Genomic DNA, 19,855 nt, shown 5'->3' on the forward strand with positions numbered 1-19,855 from the left:
CCCAGCCCTAAACCTACCTTCACGTAGCTGTGATCGAAGCCCCCAGCCACCCTAAAGCTCCCCTGTGTGTCTTTGTGGCCGCCTCCCGTTTGCATTGTATATCAGCCTGCTGTTGTTCCCTTTTTGCAGCCAAACCTTTCCCAAAGGCCTCTCCCCCCAGGCCCAGCCCCTGCACCTCATCCTCTTCTGCAGGCTTCGACTACGCCCACGATGCAGAGGCCGCGCACATGGCTGCCACTGCCATCCTGAATCTCTCCACGCGCTGCTGGGAGATGCCTGAGAACCTCAGCACGAAGCCACAGGACCTGCCCAGCAAGGTGGGCGAGGGCCCTGCTGGGAGCCCCTTCTGACGCAGAGAAGGCGGGTGGGGTTTGCAGTCAGGAGTATATGCGGCCTGCACAAAGCAGGCTCAGCAAACCCAGCATCTATGAGGGGAGTACCACTCTTTCCTTTTCTCCCTCCTGACCACTGACCCTGCTGCCCAAAGACACTGGATGGTTCCACCTCCCTGAGCACCATGCCCTGTGCCTAAGGGCGCCAAGTGGGTATACACACCTGTTCCCGCATCTACCAGGATGAGGGCTTCCCCTGGCTTCCACGTATTCCTGTGCCCACACAGGTGGCCATATGCAGGGCCTGGTTTTACAGGCTTGAGGCTTTGAGGGAGTGGGTAGAGTGAGTCCACGTCAGCTTCAGGATACTTTCTTCTTAGAGGCTCTTCTCTTCTTTTTGGCCCTGTTCCGTTTGGAGGGAAAATAAGGCACATGTGGGAGGGGGTGGTGTCTAACCTAGATGTCACCTTTGCAATGCAGGCCGCGGACATTGAGGTGGATGAGAACGGAACCCTGGACTTGAGCATGCACAAGCACCGCAGGCGGGAGAACACTTTCCCAAGCGGGAGCAGCAGCAGCAGCAGCCCTGGCGTGAAGTCGCCTGACGCCTGCCAGCGCCAGAGCAGTACCAGCGCCCCAAGCAGCTCCCTGACCTCACCCCCGTCTAGCCACGCCTCCCGCCAGGATGAGTGGGACCGGCCTCTGGACTACACCAAGCCCAGCCGCCCACGAGAGGAGGAGCCTGAGGAGGTGGGTGCTGTCCAGGTGGGAGGTCCAGAGCTGTTGAAGGTCGGAGGAGGGGGGCGTTGAGCAGGCGCTGGCGGTCAGCTTGCCTTGCCCCAGGGCTGGCATAAACACGCTGGCATTTCCAGGCAGAGGCGCTATGGGTCCTACTCCTTTCCACACAGGGCTCTGCCTGCTCCGGGCAGCCAAGTCCACCTTCCTGGAGGTGTTTTCACCATTGGCTCAGTGTGTGGCCTTGTCCCCTCCAAGAGGGAGGTGGTCTTACCTCTGGAGAATGAGTGGTCAGCAGCAGAGTGGCTCTCCAAGAGTGTGGAGAGAACAGGTGTGGTTCAGGGGATGATTCGGGAAAGGCCTCAAATTCCTCAGTTTCGTGGGCCTCCCACCAGCCTGCTGTCCAGATGAGGGACACCCTGAACTCTGGTGGCAGCCTCTCCTCACCATCCCCAGGACACTGCAGGCGCCTGGTTCCCTGGACAGAGGCAGGAGAAAATGCCTGGCCTCAGAAGCACCTCTGGCAGCCAGTGGTCTGAGTCCCAGAGCAGTACTGCCTGCTAAGGAGCGGCAAGCCAGGCCTCTGTGTTGACCCATCCATAGCCTGGGGGCTGGTGGAACAGTCCTCTCCTGGTGACTCCACCCACTCAAGGTGGGGCTGACTGGGGGCTTCCAGAACAGCAGAACTCCGCTCTGAGGGTACAACTCCAGGCGGGCTCTGCATAGTGTGGACAGGCCTGAGGGGTCCCTCCCAGCCCTCCCCTGCCTGCCAGCCGCCACCTCCAGGAGGGCGAGGGGCCCAGGTCCCTGCGTGTGTGCTAAGTCGTGTCTGATTCTTTGTGAGCCCATTGACTGTAGCCCTCCAGGCTCCTCTGTCCATGGATTCTCCAGGCAAGAATACTGGAGTGGCTTGCCAGTGCCCTTCTCCGGGGGATCTTCCTGACCCAGGGATAGAACCCAAGTCTTTTGCGTCTCCTGCATTGGCGGGGAGTTCTTTACCACCAGGGCCACTGAAGCAGAACCAGGAGGCCCCGGGAACAGTTGTGTCTAGGCAGGGCAGGGTGGTGTGTGGGTGGAGCCATCCCCTTGGCAGGCGGGGCTGGGGACAGATCCCTGTGGAGGGAGGGGCAGTGGTGGTGAGGATTCTACTCTGAGAACTCACCCCCCCTACAGTTTCATCTTCAGGGGTGGCCAGGTTCCTCCATCTACTGCCCTCACATGCACCCCTACTTTACAGAGGAGCTGCCTGGTCTAGGTCTAGGTCTAGGTCATCTGGCTCAGTCACATGGCAGCCACTCAACGTCAGGGCTCAGAAGAGGGATACTTCTCTCAGAGTGAGCCCCTGGGGTAGGGAGGGCTGAGCGTCAGCGGGGGCTGGCAGGAGGGCTTCTCTCTGCCAGTGGGCCAAGTCTGAGGCCCATTGAGGCCCTTCTGTTCCTGTTGGGGTCACCAGGCTATGTCCCCACATCTGCTGTCATCCTTGATCCGTTCTGGGCCTGTGACCTTGTCTCCCCTCCACCCCTCCAGGCGTCCTTCCCCTTTCCTTGGCCGCTAGCTCAAGCTGGTCTCTCTGGCCACTTCCCCCTGCCACCCGCCCAGCCCCGCCCCACTTTCCCATGCCCTCTGAGCATCCTCACCCCTTCCCAGGACTGTTGTGTCATCTGTAGGTGACCTGGGTCTCAGAGGTCCTGGGGAGCCTGGCTGTGGAAGCCCGCTGCTATGCTCCATCGTCGACCATCCACTCCCTGGCAGGAAGCCTCAGTTAACCCCCAGGCCCTTCCCTTCCTCCCCTGTGCCCTGGGCACAGGTGTCCCTGTCCTATTGGGTCACCCCCTGGATCAGGCCTTCCCAGTCCATCTACTGTGGTCTGGACTCCCCGTTCAGACTCTCCTTCTAGCTCTGCCCAAGGCTCCCTGACCATCTCACCCCAGCCTTTAGCATCACCTCCCACCCAACTCCGGCAGCAGTGCCTCCTCACATCCCCAAACAGCCCTGGCCCCTGTGTCTATGGCCCTCTGGGATATGCTTCATGTTCTGGAGCTGCCTCTGCCCCTGTGATTCTGGGAGGCCCTTGTTTCTCCTGAAGGCTGGACTCAAGTTGAGGCTCTTCGTCCACACCGCTGTGCCTTGTTCAGTAGTAACAGTAGCAACAGCATCACATGGTGCCACGGGCCTTTCTTCCTCTCAGCCCCAGACATCCTGGGAGGGCCTGCTACTGTTTCCAGCTCAAACGTGTGGGGTCCGGGAGGTTGGACAATGTGCCTGGGACACACAGCAAGTCCTGAGACTCGAATCGTGATCCACCACTGGGGCTAATGGTCCATTACAGACTGACCTGCAGGGCACTGGCCTTCCTGACTCTTGTGAATGTCTTCCCTGCCCTGGATGGAGGGAATGTCCTTGTTCACCACTGTGTTCATAGTGCCCAGTTCTTGGGTGGCGACTGAACACTTCCAGACGCTGCATTTGAGGTCAAAGTGTTTATTACAGTGCCTCTTGCAGTCAGGTCATCGTGCCGGCTGGGCCCACAGGGCCAGATGGCCCTAAGGTTGCTGTGATTATTTCTATCATACTTTGTACATTGTACCACTCATCCTCATAGCATTTCAACAGACACACCCTCAGTGGTAACGGCCCCAAAGGAGCTGCATTTGGTGTGCACTCTGGTGTGCAGGAGGTGACCCAGGGCGGGTGGCCGGAGGTGACACACAGGCCAGAGGCCATGGAGGGTGTCAGAGCAGCCGCCCTGGGTGGCATCCGTGTCTCCCCGTTCCTAGGTCAGCTCGGGTGCAGCAGCTGAGGTGAGGGAGCGTCCCAGCCCCTCTGGGTGCTGCTTCCTGCATCTTGGGAGTAGGTCTTACTCCTGCATGCATAAGACAGGAGACTCCAGAAAACACCTCTGTGGACCCTGTTCTGAAAGGCCCCTCTCCCTCAGCCCTGGGCTGGGCGCCCGGCCCCCGCCAGCTGGTTAAAACATCTCCCTGCTGGTCTTTTGCAGTCAGAGCCAGCAGCCCATTCTTTTGCTTCTTCTGAAGCAGATGACCAGGAAGTGTCGGAGGAGAATTTTGAGGAGCGGAAGTACCCCGGGGAGGTCACCCTGGCCAACTTTAAGCTGAAGTTTCTCTCCAAGGACATAAAGAAGGAGCTGCTCACGTAAGTCCCCGCCTTGAACGACAGGACCCCCCCCCCCAGGGGACCTCTATAGTCTGGAAAGGAGCACACCCTGGTGGGAGACTGTGATGACCAGGCCGGCCCCTGCACAGCCCTGCACTGACGGTCCTCCTGCCCTGGCCATGGGCAGAGGCTGATTTGCCTCTACTAGGACCTTCCTGGGCCAGACAGCAGGGGAGGTTCCCCTCACCCCTGTACCATCCTGACCTCTAACCTGCTCCTTCAGGGTGATAAAGAGGGAGGATGAGCCTTCATCTGGCCCACAGAACAGACAAGGGCTGAGGGGAGTGGACGCCTCCTGAGCCCCCACGTGTGCCAGTCCTTGGCGTGCTCTGCCTCAGAGTTGGTGCCCTCAGCCCTGGCAGCCAGAGCTAGTTTAACCAGATGCCACTGGAGAGGGGACAGCTGCTGGCTAATTGCCACTGAACACCACCTCCCCTAGGGGACGGTGAGAAGCCTGACACCTGCCCTGCAGGTGATCCAGCCCTCACCTCTGCTCGGAGTTTGTCCCTGGGATTTCTCTTCGTGCCCCAAACCCTGCCAGCTTCTTCCTGCCCTGTAGCTGGCTCTGGCTGGGGCCTTTTCCTTGGGGAAGGCCCCGCCACATCACGAAGGTGCCCCCCGCCCCCCTGTCCACAAGCGTGGACACATGTGCATGCACAGTGCGAGGGCTTCAGAGCATCTCGACTTTAAGTTGAGCTTCACTTTGGTTCCGTTTTCTTTCTTGAGCTGAGTAGTATGGGAGAAACTTGCAGTCGGAGAGGCGGAGGTGAAGGGTCTGCTCCGAGATGGGCAGGGAGCAGGTGCTGCCGCCCTCCCTGAGTGGACTCAGCCCCGGGGGCGGGTCTGGCAGGGTGCCTCGCTCTCTGATCTGACGCTCTGTTTCCTTTGTCCAGCTGCCCCACCCCTGGCTGTGACGGCAGTGGCCACATCACTGGGAACTATGCCTCCCACCGCAGGTTCGTCCCCCGCTTGGGTCCGCCTGGCCTGGGTGCTGTGTGGTGGGTCTTCTCCCTCTGCTGCTCTGCTCCCCCTCTTTGGCTCATCCCAATATCCCATCTCTTCTCTTTCAGCCTCTCTGGTTGCCCTCTTGCTGACAAGAGCCTCAGAAACCTCATGGCTGCCCATTCTGCTGACCTCAAGTATGTCTGCCCTCCTGGCCTCCCATCTCTGGGGTGGCTTCCTTGCTCTGCTCACTCCTTTCATGAGGCTCCAGCCCAAATCAGCCTTCTCGAGGGCTCCGGCACCAGGCCGGCCCCAGCCAGAGGCGCAGGGCCGTGGGGCAGAGAGGCAGGGCCATGGACGGGCTGATTCTGCTTGGCTGGGATTCTCGCCACTCTGCCTGTCTCTCTCTGCTCTTAGCACTGCTGTCTGCCTGTCCCCTCAGGCCCAGGGCTGCTACGGGGTCCTGTGCTCCCCTCGGCCCTGCCAGCCTCTCTGAGGGCTGAGGGTCGGGAGGGCCAACAGGACGTAGGACCTGCCTCTGGCTCCTGGTGGCCCTGGCCCATTCTCTTCCTCTCCTGAGGACCCCTGATGAGCTGCTGTCTGGGCCTGCTTTCCCCTGCCGTGGAGATCTGGGAGAAGTCCCGGACTGGCCATGGCTTGTAAGTCTCATTGTGGCTCGAGGGCTGCAAGCTGTGTAGCTCTTGCTAAGTGGACTGGATGCTGGTGATGGCTGAGAAACTCTGTGCTTGTCCCTCCTCCTGCACCCCTTTCAGCTGCTTCTGTCTTGGCCCCTGGTGCTCACCCCTGTCCTGCCCACGCCTCACCTCTATGCTCGCCCCTCCTTTTTGCTGTGCCTGCTCTCTGCTTCTGCTCCTCCTGCCCCTGACACCAGGGCAGGGCAGCCCGGTGGCACCAGCCACTCTGACTGACAGCCTTGTTCAAGTGAGGAGCACTTGCCCAGAGGTTTCCTGGCTCTCAGCGTCTTTCAGGGGCTGGAGTTGGGGATTGTGATGGCCTTTGATTTCATACTTTTAGTTGAGCTGTGACATCGTGGCTGGTGTGGCCCTGAGCCACATAATGGTGACCCTGTGCTCCTAGGCTGAACCGAGGTTGTGGAAGGAGGGTCCCCTCTTGGCCCCTCAGGTCACTCCCTCTCCAGGGGATTTCTCCCACTCTGGGCCTCTGTGTTGGGGGCCTTGCATCCAGGCCAGGTTTCACCGGCTCAGCCTGATCTGGGGCTCTGGTGCCTTTAAGATGAGGAGCTACGGCTGCTGGAAGCTTCCATGGACCTGCACTGACTTAGAACGGGCAGGAAGCTCCCAGTCTGTCTGAGCAGCAGGTCCTGCCAGCCTAATTCTGTGGTTCTGGGGAGCCTGTCTGATCCTAGTAGCCAGGAAAAGCGTGTCGTTAACTGTTTTACCAATGTGGTCTTCCAGTCCCCCAGATGAGGCTGGGCAGAGTTCATGACCAGAAGCATGTTTCCAGTAGTTCGTTCTATCAGCTTTGACACTAGCATGTTCTGAGGCAGGCTCACACATGCGCTCGCTGACCCCAAGTGTCCAACTCCAGAAATGCAATGAGACCCTCAGGCCTGTGGGCTTGGAATGCTCTTCCCCACCCTCCTCTTCCCTCTTTCTTTCCTCTCTTCTTCTACCGTCTTTCTCCTGTTTTCTTTTCCAATTTGACTTACTTTTCTAACTGATCAGTTTCTGTGGTTTTCCAGCTTGAGGGTGGTGGAGTTCTAGAAGTGGCCACATGCCCTCAGTAGCCCTTTACCTGCAGAGCAGTTGGTCAGGGTTCCTGGAAGTGACACATGGACTTGGCCCTTGGTTTGGGTCCAGAAACGTGGCCATAGGGAGGGTCAGTGCCCTTCTGAGATGGAGCGCCTGTGAAGAACTGTAATGCAAACTTGTTTGGAAGTTGGTGATGGAAAGTGTTCCTGTATGAAAAAAATCACTCCTGACTCCCTCTAAAGTGTCCTCCTGTGGAGGCTACTCCTCATCTGCTTCAGGCCACAGCGTGGATGTGGCCTGGCTCCCCCATGTTCTTCTCTTCTTCCCCTGCCCAGTGGGCATCTGGCACCTTGATCAGCTTTGTGGCAGTGTCGGGTGAAGGTAACCCATCCACAGAGGGGCAAAGGCACCCGTGCCACGCCTTGCAAAGGAGTCTTCTTTGGTGGCCCCCACCAACACTTGAGTGCAGTGACAGTCGCAGACAAAGTGTTTTCTGTGTTTAGATCACATTCCAAGGGCATTTATTCTTCCCTTGCAAGTGTCCCATGTGGTCCAGATCTGGGGACTTGGGTGCCTCGGGCCACATGGGCTACTCCATGTGTGGGGCTTATGAGACAGCCACACACCCTGCTGGACTGTGATGGGGGAGCTCTGCACAGGTTGGGGGATAGCCCCTGCCCCAGCCACAGGACATGGATAGAGGCAGGGTGAGGTCTGGTGTGAGCCATGCTGCCTAGCTTCACCCTCTGGCCCAGACAACACACTCAGAAGGGATGGTTGGCCGGCACTGCCAGTGGCCAGTGCAGACACTTGCTTCTCCAGCCACATGACATCATCTTCTCTTGGACACGACTTTTAGGGAAAAGCCATGACATCAGGCTGGCAAGGAAGGTGGGGGGCATCCTGCCTTTCTGGAATGGGAGTGCCCCCATGTGCGTGTTCTCACCGAGTCTCTCCCCGACCAAGACCCCCTCCCAGGCACTGCCAGAGGCCACACCTTGCAAGGGTGTCACTCACAGACAAGCATCTTGCTCACAGCCACAGAGGCTGGGGGCTGCTGTGAACCCACCACCCTGGCCACTGCCTATAGCACTGAGCCCTGTGTTCTGCAGCTGAGAAGGAGCAGGGAGAAGGACTGTCCTAGCAGAGGGTGTCACAGGGCCTGGGCCTCAGTGCGGAGGGCCATGCAAAGGACTGCTGCAGAGGACTTTCTTGAGCAGCTGGAGCCTGAGGACCTGAGGCCACATGGAGACACAGAATGTCAGAGCAGGAGGTCCCGGCAGCTGGGGTTCATTTGAATGGGTGATGCTTACCTGGATGGAGGTGGTGGGTGATTTCCATTAAAACACAGAAGGCTCCTTGCCCCAGATGTGGGTTGAAATGTGACCACACATGACTGAGGTGGGGGGCATCATAATCTCATTGGGGTCTAAGTCACCTCAAAGCCCGACAGGAGGGAGATTGACCCTCCTGCCAACTGCCAGGCCAGGGAAGCCTCAACGGGTGGCCCTTGGAGCAGGGACGAGGAGGATACCTTGAGAAGGTCTGAGGGGCTGGGAAGGAGGCTCCCGGGCATCTAGCCCCTCCATGTTGCCATGCCAGCCTAATGGGGGTGGCAATGTCGGCTCGTGGACATCTGGGAGGAGGATGGAGAGGAGGGGCCTTGGACGTGCCAGAGCCTGGGCGCAAGGCAGCCTCCACTGGTTGACAAGCCAACTTCAATGTCCATGTCCTGCCCCAGCTGGCGCTCTGCCCTGCCACCCTCTGGGCCAGTTTTGTGCTGAGGAATGGCCTTGGCTCCACAGCTCTCTCTCTGTGTGAGGATGAAGCCAGAAATGGCAGATAACCACCAGAGTCCTGCTGGGTCACACAGGATGGAACTGGGCCCTCACAAGGGACAAGGCGTGAGCAGCAGGCCCATCCTGGGGGAGGCATCCTGAGGACCACCTGCAGGGTTGGGAACCAGTGCTCTGATGCAAGCAGAAACCGATCCATGTTTCGTCACTGGACGCTCAGGGAAAAATAGCTCAAGCTGGTGTATTAAAGGGGATTTCTACCTTTGACATGATATATTCACCACACATTTTGGACTTTTGCATTCTGTGCCTCCCCAGCTCCCTTCCACTGGTGCCAGCCACCTCTCAAAAAGCTTGGGTACTCGCCAAGCGGCGGTGATGCCCCAACATTGCCAGGGCTGGGGGTGATGCGTCTCAGGTGCTCGATACAGCCGTCTGTGAGCACGGGCAGTCCTTCTCCAGCAACCTCAAGCAGGATGAGACGGTCCTTGGTGCTAGGTTTGCATCCCGAGAGTACACCTAAAGGTCCACAGGTGTTCTGGAGCCTTCTCATCCAGCCTGGTCCTTTGCAGGAGGCCAAGTTGGGAACCCACCGTCCTGCAGAGGAATGTGCTCTCTCCCCTGGCCCTCCTGGTTCCCCCAGAGAGACTGGGTACCAAGTTCTGAGGCCTGGAGGTCATGACTATGTGAGACCTCCGTGGTGGGGCTGTTGAGGGCCAAGTATGGTCTGCGGCCGAGTGACTTCCGCAGCTCTGGTCTCAGCCACGCTGTCCTCCACAGGTGCCCCACGCCCGGCTGCGATGGCTCAGGCCATATAACGGGGAACTACGCGTCCCACCGGAGGTGAGCCTGCCCCAGGTGCCCTGGGTGCCGGGCCAGCAGTGGGGTCTCCTCAGGCTGATGAAGTTCCAGGCTCCAAGTGACACATTAGTGCCGCTGCACCCCAGCCTGTTTCTTCCCTCGAGTCTGAGTTGTCAATGTTCTCAGAGCTGATCGGGATACCCTCTGGCCAGAGCTGGGGGCCGCTTCCTGGACATGGCCTTGCTGCCCACAGAACCTGAGGGGTGGAGGGAGGCAGGTGGGTTGAGAAGTTGCTGTCCTTAAACCACTGTGACATTTTTTCCTCTTGTAAAACCAGCTTGTCAGGCTGCCCTCGTGCCAAGAAAAGTGGAGCCAAGGCCACGCCTGCGAAGGACGACAAGGAAGACCCTGAGCTGATGAAGTGAGTGGGGGTCCTGCTGGCCGCCTGGCTGTTGTGCAGACTTGGGGTTTCTCTGTATTTTATCATTTTAAAAGCTCCTTCTAGACTCTATTTACTTTAATACAGCTATGACAATGCCCATTTTTAGGAGGTGCTCAGGCCATGCACAGGGACACCCTTGCAGGTGGGAGCCATGTGCGTTATGTGGAGGACACCTGCGTGCCTGGGCTCCTATCTGGACTTCTCAGGTCCGTGGTGTTTGATGGGCCGAGAAAGGCAGAGTGCCCTGCCGCCCGTGCACCCAGGGCATCTGGGCCTGGGCCTCAGGGCGTGGGCCACCCTGGGCACTCATGGGCACTACAGCCTGCATGGCTTCTGGTCTGGTGGGAGGGGTCAGTGTAGGAGTCAAGGAGGAGAGGGTGGTTAGAAAGACAGGGAGCCTTTGAACTGTGTGCATCTGTGTGTCCCCACGCCTTGGCAGGGAGCTGATGTGCAGTGAGGGGGCCTGGGAGGATCTCTCTGAACTGGGAGTCGACAGTCCTCTTGGGAGGAGAGAGACACCCTGGGCCTTAAGTGAACAGAGTCCCTGACCTCTACTGACCTTCTCCCTGGGGGTTGCTGCCCTGTCATGAACCCTGACCCGAACTTACCTGGTGGGGCTGGTATCAGGGCAAACTTATCCTTCCAGAAGGGGCCCTGCCCCTCAAGCTCCCCACGTGCACATACCACAGGTGCAAGCAGGTGACCCACTGCCCAATTTGCCCAGGACTTTCAGAGCTGACATTGGGTAGAGCAGGCAGTGGGTCTTGCCGGGGCAGGTGAGGACTGGAAGAGAATGACTCTGGCTGCCTGGTGGCCCAGGGACTGGAGTAGCTTGGCTGAGCAGGTCCACGGGAAGCAGGTCTGCAATGACAGCTGGCACTCACCTCTGCAGAGGGGTTCGACCTGGCCGGAGTTGTGCTGGCTTCTCCAGGGAGATCAGCCCAGCTGTGGCCCAAACATCTGCTTGGCCACAGAGAAGGGGCCAAATTGACCAGCGTTATGCCCTTCAAAGAGGACAGCCCCACCAGCTGTTTGCTGTAATAAGGCAGTGACTTGTTTATTTAATTTATACAGTAAGACTGTAATGAATACTAAATCAAAAATGCAAAATACTGGTTGTTGGTATTGTGAATGCTGCCTACCAAATGAGAGGGTGGATAAAGAATATTTTTTTCTTCCTAGAATCTAGGAATTTGCCTGTGATCATATAAACACATTGCTGTTATGGATTTAGCAGGGATCCTGCTGATGTGATAAGTGAATTGTGCTGCATTTGCAAACGATTAAAATGAAGATCAGCATTTTTCACATTAACTGGCAAAAATGGTTTTCCTCTGCCTGATGTGCTGTCAACTTTGCTTTAAAAAAAAAAAAAAAAACTCGAGAATTTGCAGCCAAGTGGAGAATGTGACTTCCAGAAATAGTTCAGCATTTATAGGATGGATGAAGTTTCTAATGGCTCCATGGCAAGGAGAAGAGGCCACCCATGTAGCGTCCCGGTTTTATAGGATCTCCTCCCTAGCCATAGACTTTACCTATATTTATAATTGATGAGCGTCTTTACACAAGTGCAGACGGCAGCAGAAACTTTAATCAGCGCTACAGTTCCTACTGCTTGAAGTGGCGTGGCTGGCAGGCACTGGCTGTGAAGTGTAGGGGCGGGTGGAGGCAGGGTCCCTTTTATGACATCTTGTGTCTGCAGCTTTTGAGATTAAGTCGGGTCAGCGCTTTGTGGTAAATCCCGTTGGCCGCAAGTAGATAGCTGACCATTAAAGTCTATGGAGGTTCCGATGCGGAGGTTGGGAGCTGCATGTCCATCACCTTGGAGAGGCCCCACTGTCCCCAGCTGCACTGGCGCTTGACCAAAGCTCTGTGCCTCTGACCGGGAGTCCCCTGGGTGTGCTACACGACTTAACAAGAGGTCACCAGACACTGAAGATTTGGACCCAGGGTGTGGAGGGAGAGACCAGCAGTGTTACTGCAGCCGCGTCATGAGTGTACTTCCGGGGGTGCCTGCGGCCCCTCCTGAGGTAAAAGCTAGGATTCTGCAAAGAGAGTGGGAAAGCAGAGCCTGGGTTCATCTGTGTAGTGACTTGAAGAGGCGCCTCTCACTTGGCTTTTTGATCCTGTGACGTCAGCCTCACAGGCACCTCAAAGGGGCCCAGCCCAGGAGTCCTCTGGAACCGCACAGTTGGGAGCTGTCCCAGTGTGGGGGGTGGACATAGAATAGAACCTCCCAAGCCCCCTGCAGGGGCCCCTGGTAGTGACTGGGGCTGTTCTGGACTGGGGCTACGGTGGTCTTGGACCAGCTCATTGGACAGCCCTCATGTCTGGGCCCACGTGGCTGGGCTAGATAAGAAAGAAGAGCCAAGAGAGGGGACAGGTGAGGATGGTCCCAGCCGAGGAGTCCACTTCTGAGACTGAAAGGTTGCTGCTGCAAGCTGTGAATGACACCGGGATTCGTGGCTTCCAGAGGAGAGGAATTTGATCAGCAGCCAGAGACGAGGCTTGATCACTCGGAGCTTTTGTGTAGCAAAGTTTTATTAAGGTATAAAATGGATAGAGAACGTGGCTGACACAGACATCAAAGGGGATAGAAAGAGTGCCCCCTTGCTAGTTTTTAGCAAGGCATTTTATACCTGTTGGCAAGCTGCTAATCAGATAAAAGAAATGCCTCAAGACTGAGAGTTGCACCAGGGCCCTCTCCCACAACATGCATTTTGAGATAGAATGGTACAAGGGGAGTCATCTCTGGCCATAAAACAATTGACACGAATCTTGAAGAAAGGCAGATTTCCAAGCAAATACATAATTTCATTAATGTAGCTTAAGAAAACATTCCATAAGAAAAACACATTGGTTAGCTCAAGGTTTGAGATAAAGTTCAGTTCAGGTGGAACCAAGTGTTGCCACGACAACACAGGATTAGAAGAGAAAAGAGAAAAAAAAAAAAAAACGTCTGCCACTTGAAGTTTATTTCCTCCTGCTGCCTGGGGACCTCTAGCCTTCCTACCTAAGCTGTTTACCCTCTCAAGATGAGGGCAGAGTGTGGGGGCCACCAGGCAGCGCATCACCCCCAGCCTTGCCACCTCTGGGGGCTTCCTGTCTCTGACTTGTGTGTATCCCAGAGACCTCTCTGTGAACTGGGTCCTCTGCGACTTTCGGGTCTTTGACAAATGGCTAGTGCTCAGAGCAACCTCCCAGCAAGTGGTCTCTGGGGTGATACAGAAGTGATGCTGGCAGCAAGGTCTAGGTGTGGACCAGGAGGCCACCAAGAGTCAGCTCCAGGCCCCCCGGGGTCACTGCTGCTGAGGGACAGGGAGAGAAGGTGGGTGCTGGCCCCCAAGCCACAGAGGGGATGTGAGGCTAAGGCTGAAGAGGGGGTGTGAGCCCTCTGCTAGTTTGTCCAGGGGACCCCAGCACATCTCTGGGTCTGGCTTGGTGGGGTCTCTGGGCTCCTCTTCCAGCTCCAGCACCCAGTGTTCACCTCTGACCTCTCTGTGCTCAGGTGCCCGGTTCCAGGCTGTGTGGGGCTTGGTCACATCAGCGGCAAATACGCCTCTCACAGAAGCGCATCCGGCTGCCCCCTGGCAGCTCGGAGGCAGAAAGAGGGTTCCCTCAATGGCTCGTCTTTCTCCTGGAAGTCCCTGAAGAATGAGGGGCCCGCCTGCCCCACCCCGGGCTGTGACGGCTCCGGTCACGCCAATGGGAGCTTCCTCACGCACCGCAGGTGATTGCCCCCACCCCGCCCTTCTGTCACCCAGGAGAGACCCCAGCTGTGGCACTGTGGCATGGCTCCCAGGGATATGCCAGACCAGGGCGCAGGTGAGAACAGTAGTTTCTTGAGGAAAAAGACCCAAATTGATAGCCACCTGGGGGAAGCCATGGAAACCTGCTGGGACCACATGACGGCCTGTGTGACGTGTCATCCAGGTGTTTACTGCCCTAAGACCCCTTTATACATCCTATGGAGGCCCTCTGGCGAGAGAGAGCAGAGCCCCCCTGTGTCTGGGACACACTTTCTTAAAGCAGGCTGAGGCTTTTCCTGAAAAGCGTTGTCACAGCTCATACCCTGTCCCTCCTACTGGGGTTTTGTCTTTGAACTTGGGGCCCAGGCCTTTCCTTGCTCTACAAGGGACCCCTCCATGCCTGGGCAGTGGGCCCGGGCAGCACTGGCCAGCTCTGACCTACCCTGATACTGCCCCTGGCGCTGAGGGTCTTGCCCCATCAGCCCTCTTCCTCTCTGTGCTGGGAAGCCACATGAGTCACTGCTTGGTCCTGTCAGAAACCTTTTTTCTATGTTATTTTTTTGTCCTCATCTCTCTACCTTTAAGATTAATTAGCTCATTCATTCTACAAGCCATTGCTGAAAGCACATCAAATACTAGTCTCTGGAGAATAAGATGACAACCGGCCCTCCTGGAGCTGAGTGGTCAGGGCAGGTGCAGAGACAGACTGCAAACCAACAAATATGTTATTAGTTTGGCAAAGGACGCTGTGGGGAAGATAGAGCAGGCGGGGGTGAGGAGGTCTTTTCTGAGAGGTGGTGCTTGCCCTGAGCCTCTGGGAACAAACCTTCAGAACAGGGACCTGAGCTGGGAATGGCCGGTGCTGTTGGAGGAGTGAGGAAGCTGGGGGCCGGGAGCCAGGACTGGAACACCAGGGATGAATGACAACGCTCCAGACAGCATAGTCCTCCAAAAGCCCGGCTCTCACTGGGACTTGTGACCTTAGACTGGCTTGTGAGGCATGACCTTGGATTGGTCTTCATGCATGACCTTTGCTTCCAGCTTGTCTGGCTGTCCCAGAGCGACCTTTGCAGGAAAGAAGGGAAAACTCTCAGGGGATGAGGTTCTTGGCACGAAATTCAAGACGAGTGATGGTGAGGCTGCCCCCTGCACCCCCTGCATGTGGTCTTGGGACCTAAGTGGGCGGGTGGTTTAGGCAAGGGATGGGTCGGGAGGCAAAGCCCCTCCTGGAGTGAGTCGTGGTGGAGACAGAGCTCTTGAGCTGAGCTGCCAGGGCCCCTCACCTCGGCTCAGAACCTCTGGCTGCCCTGTGCCCAGCATGGCCATCATAGCTCTAGCCTGGGGCTTGGTGAGCCCTATTGGCAGCACCAGAAGCCGTGTTCTCAGGGTGTGTGGACCTGTGTTCTCAGGCTTTGTGAGAGGGAAGCAGAGGAAACCAGCACCATCTGGAAAGGCTTCCATTTTTAACTTAGCAATTAACACTTGCCCAGGAGGTATCTGTTTTCCCACCAAGACCAGGGCCTGGAGGCACACAGCTGACACGCAGCCACTTTCCCAGTCTGAGATGTGGGCCACGAGTCACTGGGGCTTCTACTCTGAAAGGGCTCCCCAGGCCCATCTAGAAAGCAGGCCTTGACTGACCCCCTCCCCACTCTGTGAGAGCCACGACTGAGGTTTCTTTCTGGGGTAGTGCTGGACAACGATGAGGAGATCAAGCAGCTGAACCAGGAGATTCGAGACCTAAATGAGTCCAACTCTGAGATGGAGGCTGCCATGCTGCAGCTGCAGTCCCAGGTGGGTGGTGCCGCCCTGCCCTGCCCCTACCTGCCCTAAAACCCAAGATGTCCTTCCCATCCTCCCCCTTCTTTTCTGGGGTTGGGGTAGGGGAAGGTGGGGGCCCAGCCCCTCATCAAGTTTCTGCTCAGCACGTATTCCACTCATCAGGAGTCCTGAGGTGCTGGTAGCCACCATCCTGTTGGTTTGTAGGAGCAGAACCGCAGCATGGGTCATCAGAACCTGACTGGAGCTGGGTTCCAGCCCAGCATGGCCATATACCTGCTAAGTGATCTGGTGGACCTCTTATTCCGAGTGTGCCTTGATGTCCTCCCAGGCAGATGAGGATAATAGGAGAATCTGCCCTATTCGGTTGTCGTGAGACGAATGCATTCCTACAAGGAAAGCAGTTCACACAGGGTCTGACCCAGAAGAACTGCTGTGCTGAGGGACAGGGTTACAGATTGCCCTGAGTCTGTGTCCTATCCCTGAGTTCCCCAAAATGAACACTAAAAAAAAAAAAAAAAAAAAAAAACCCCGAACCAAAAAACAGTGAATTTCTTATTTTGAAAAGAACATGCCCTTCCTTGGCTGCTGAGTAGGGGCTGGAGCAGAGATAGGGGCACAGAGGAGCAGCCGCGCATGGCCATGTCCCCAAGGACAAGGAGGTGATCTGGCCCTGTGGGGTTGGAGGGCACGGGGACTGGGGAAGTGTGAGATGCTGGAGTCCTTGTGTCTTCTGAGGCCCCTCCTTTCTCTGGCAGACGGGCTTTTACGCCGACCTCCTCTTACCCAGAAGTGTAAAAATAGCACCAGCTGATGAGGATCAGCAGGGATTTCTGTCCTGCCCTGTAGCGACTCCCCAGTTCAGAGGCAGTGGAAGTGGAGAGGGGGTACAGGGGCTGTCTCTGGGCACCGAGACGCCCTTCTGGGTGGCTTTCCCCATATTCTTCCCTGCTGTTTTCCTTCTCGAAGTCCAAGGCATCTCCCAGTGTCAGTACCCTTGGTTTGTCTTTATTGGCCAGCCCCCCCTACTTATAGAGAGATTATTCACTGAATCCTTCTGGAAGGACTTTCCCCTCCAGAGAGTTTTGCATTACATGCCCTGCTGGAGAGCAGGGAAGGAAGGCTCAGGACTTCTGCTCAAACCTTTTAAAGCCAAAGGCTTGTCACTGGGTAACCCAGCCCCTCCTAAAAGGGCTCCTGCACCCTAGGGATGGCCTGAGGCGCCATCCACACTGATGAGCTTGCCTCTGCCCTGAGTGAGGCTGGGGGCTGCCCTCCCAAGCATGTCTGCTCCAGGCCAGGCCCTGGGGTGAGCTTCTTGCCCACCTTGCCTACAGGCTCTGACACTCTGAGACTCATGTGGTGCCTGCAGCACCCAGAGCAGGTGAGGCTGCCCATGGCCGTCAGCCCGGTGGAATTGTCCTCTGTTCTCTGATGTTCCATGTGGAAGACTTGGAGCCCCTGGAGAACTTTCAGACTCCCTCCTGGTGCCCTGTTGGGTCCAGAGAAGACATGCTTGTGCTGGAAACCCCAGGGTGATCTTTGATGTGCTGGTCCACTCAGCTGAGAGTGGCAGTGGTCTGCTCTGCTGCCTTCATAGTTTTGATGAAGCACTTGGTTGGTCTTTCTGGTGGGGATGTTCCACCAGGTGGGAACAGTGTTTCCACCACAGAGGAAGAGCAGGAAGCCAGTGATGGGCTGGGACATGAACCCAATGTCTCCTTCTGTGCTCCTCTCCACCCCACAGGACAGCTGGGCTCAAAAAGCCATGGCCCCCAGCCCCTAGCTCAGTCACTGTCCCCCCCTTCCACCCAGGGACCAGGGCACTGCCAACCCTCACTGTGGCAGGCCTCCTGCCTCTTCGCCTTCTCCTGGAGGGACATGAGATGGCCCAGTGGGCATGCCGGCCTGCTCCCAGGAGGACACTCCAGGCGGCAGCTCTCGTCTCTGTCTGGCAGATCTCGTCCATGGAGAAAAGCCTGAAGAACATCGAGGAGGAGAACAAGCTCATCGAGGAGCAGAATGAAGCCCTGTTTCTGGAGCTGTCGGGCCTGAGCCAGGCCCTCATCCAAAGTCTTGCCAACATCCGCCTTCCGCACATGGTAAGCAGTTAGCAGCCCTGTGGCCTCCCCAGCTGAGCTGGCACCTGTATCCTGTGGCTTTGGGGAGGGCAGGCACCCCTCTGCCTCTGGAAGGGCCCCACCCCGGGCAGATTGCTACCCATGGTGGCTGTTGCATCCTGGGCAGCCTGTGCCATGGTGGTCTTAGCCCGAGTGCTGCCTGTGGCAGTTCTGTGCGCTCATCTCTGGCGGCGTGGGCTTCCTGGGTCTGAGGCTCCCCCATCCACTCCCATTGCTTCTGGAAACCCTGGGGCCCCTGCTTGGATGGGCCTCACTAAACCAGTTGTGTTCTCCAGGAGCCGATATGTGAGCAGAATTTTGACGCCTATGTCAGCACCCTCACCGACATGTACTCCAACCAGGAGTGCTACCAGAATCCCGAGAACAAGGACCTCCTCGAGAGCATCAAGCAGGCCGTGAGGGGCATCCAGGTCTAGGCCTCCTTGTGTGAGGAGCCACCATGCTGACTCGGGGCGCCCAGGGCACCCTGACTCACCTCTATCTTTTACCTCCCTAGCCCTGCCCTCCCAGTGGAGATTCCCACTCACAGTGACTTCTTGTTGGCAGCCCAGGGTGGCCTCGGCGAGGGGGTGGGAGTGTTTAGCCAGAGGAGTGCCTGGAAATCCTCGTCTCCCTCGATGTGACTCACGCGCCGGGCCAGAGGCCTTGACCTCTCAATGTGAGTGCGGGGCGTGAAGTATTACAAAGTGATTTATTTTTGCTTCTGAAAGCTCGAAGTCTCCAATGGAAACTCACGGACAAGGTTCTCAGGGAAGTTTTGGAGCTGCAACCACAGTATTCCTTTGTCTGTCAAGGCCGAGGGGGCAGCCTGGCCGGGCGGGTGGTGCGTGTGACGAGTCAGCCTGGAGTGGCCAGTGCGCCCATGCAGTGAGGCCGCTGTGACAAGTGTGTTTCCTGTTGTCCTTTAATTCACTTTTATGTTAAGCGTGGAAGAGAGCAGCGTTCCAGAGGGTAGGTTAGGAACAGGCCTGGAGGAAGCTGGCCCGGGACCCCCTGAAGACAGCGCTGGTTCCACAGGGAAGCACCTCTGGTGGAGCCCGCAGACCCTGAGCTCAGGGTCAGGCTCCCTCAAGGCTGCAGCCTTTAGACCCAGGTCGGGGTCAAGGTCAGGGCCTCTGGCTGTCTGTGTGCCCACCTGGCCTGTGACCCACCACTGCCCATCACCGGGTCATGGCTGAGCTTTACTGAGGTGGGGGAAGTGACAGCAAGGTCAGGCGATAAATTCCTGACTGGAGACCACCAAGGTGTCACTTCTTTTTAGATCCATTCGAGATTCAAAAGAAGATAAATTTTGATTTAATGTGTTAAAAACACAATGTTCCTAACATGTAAATAGAATCCAAGCCAACTGTGACTGCGATTCCAAGTTAGTATTTAAAAGTAGAGAAATTGCACTTCCTGGAAGAAATGAGAAAGTAGTTAGTTTAATTATTCTGTAAATTATTTAATTTTGTCAAAATGTAAGTATTTATATTCACAACCTCTTATGTTAATGTTGGCTATTTATTTAACATTTTTATTTATTAATTTTATACTATTTTACCTAGATCCCACACCAGGACATATGAGAGGGAAGTAAATGAAATCAAAGCAAACTTAACTATTTGACTATGAGAAGGGCCACAAAAAATCTTGCTGTAACTTCTAGTTATGATTTTAATGCAACTGAGTTATTTTTTATATATTTTGTTATTTATTCTTTTAATAATGGAGTTTTTAAAAAGTATTTTGTAACTGAGGAATTTTGATAATTTGGGGATATTTCCCCTTTGGTCCAATGGAAAGAAAGACTTTTCGGTTCTCTTCATCCCTTTGGCTCCTTTTGTTTCAGGCACGGACGACAGCAAATGGCATTCTGTGTTCATTGTTTATTTAAGTGTAGTCAGCTGTGTGCTCTGGCGTGTCTCTTGTGTTGCGTCTGTGTGCCGGTTCTTGATGGCTGAGTCCTATCGCTGTGAGGGGCGCTGGCTGCAGGCCGCCCTGAGCAGCTCCCGCTCTAGGCTCCTGTCCTCTGACAGCTCTGATACTGTGATCCTCCTTCCTCAGGAAACGCTGACCCCACAGCACAGCACTTCTCAGTGTGTTTGCAGGGTGATTTCCTAATAAAAGTCCACTCTGACTGTGAGTGGGAGCCGTGTCTGTGGTGGGAACGCCGACTCTGTCCCGGGAGCTCTGGGGATCCCCTTCCTGGAGAGAGGGCGGTGGGTGGGCCCTCCGTGATGCACATACAG

General features: G+C 56.4%; 1 protein-coding gene across 4 annotated transcripts in view; it reads left to right on the plus strand.

The window, feature by feature from the left end:
- The window catches only part of MYT1 (myelin transcription factor 1), a 63,104-nt gene extending 43,611 nt beyond the window's left edge, over positions 1-19,493 (plus strand). Inside the window, exons 12-23 of one of the 4 annotated variants that reach the window (XM_040247715.1) lie at positions 130-317; positions 813-1,082; positions 4,066-4,220; positions 5,135-5,197; positions 5,312-5,380; positions 9,493-9,555; positions 9,851-9,934; positions 13,464-13,685; positions 14,746-14,837; positions 15,395-15,498; positions 17,442-17,585; positions 17,900-19,493. In XM_040247715.1, coding sequence (XP_040103649.1) covers positions 130-317; positions 813-1,082; positions 4,066-4,220; positions 5,135-5,197; positions 5,312-5,380; positions 9,493-9,555; positions 9,851-9,934; positions 13,464-13,685; positions 14,746-14,837; positions 15,395-15,498; positions 17,442-17,585; positions 17,900-18,040 — 1,595 coding nt within the window. In that variant the 3' untranslated portion in view covers positions 18,041-19,493. The remainder of the gene's footprint in view (positions 1-129; positions 318-812; positions 1,083-4,065; positions 4,221-5,134; positions 5,198-5,311; positions 5,381-9,492; positions 9,556-9,850; positions 9,935-13,463; positions 13,686-14,745; positions 14,838-15,394; positions 15,499-17,441; positions 17,586-17,899) is intronic. The other 3 variants (XM_040247716.1, XM_040247718.1, XM_040247719.1) reach the window with 3 other exon arrangements.
- Positions 19,494-19,855: the final 362 nt, after the last annotated feature.

Source organism: Oryx dammah, unplaced genomic scaffold, assembly GCF_014754425.2.
Source record: "Oryx dammah isolate SB20612 unplaced genomic scaffold, SCBI_Odam_1.1 HiC_scaffold_10, whole genome shotgun sequence".
Lineage (NCBI taxonomy): Eukaryota > Metazoa > Chordata > Mammalia > Artiodactyla > Bovidae > Oryx > Oryx dammah.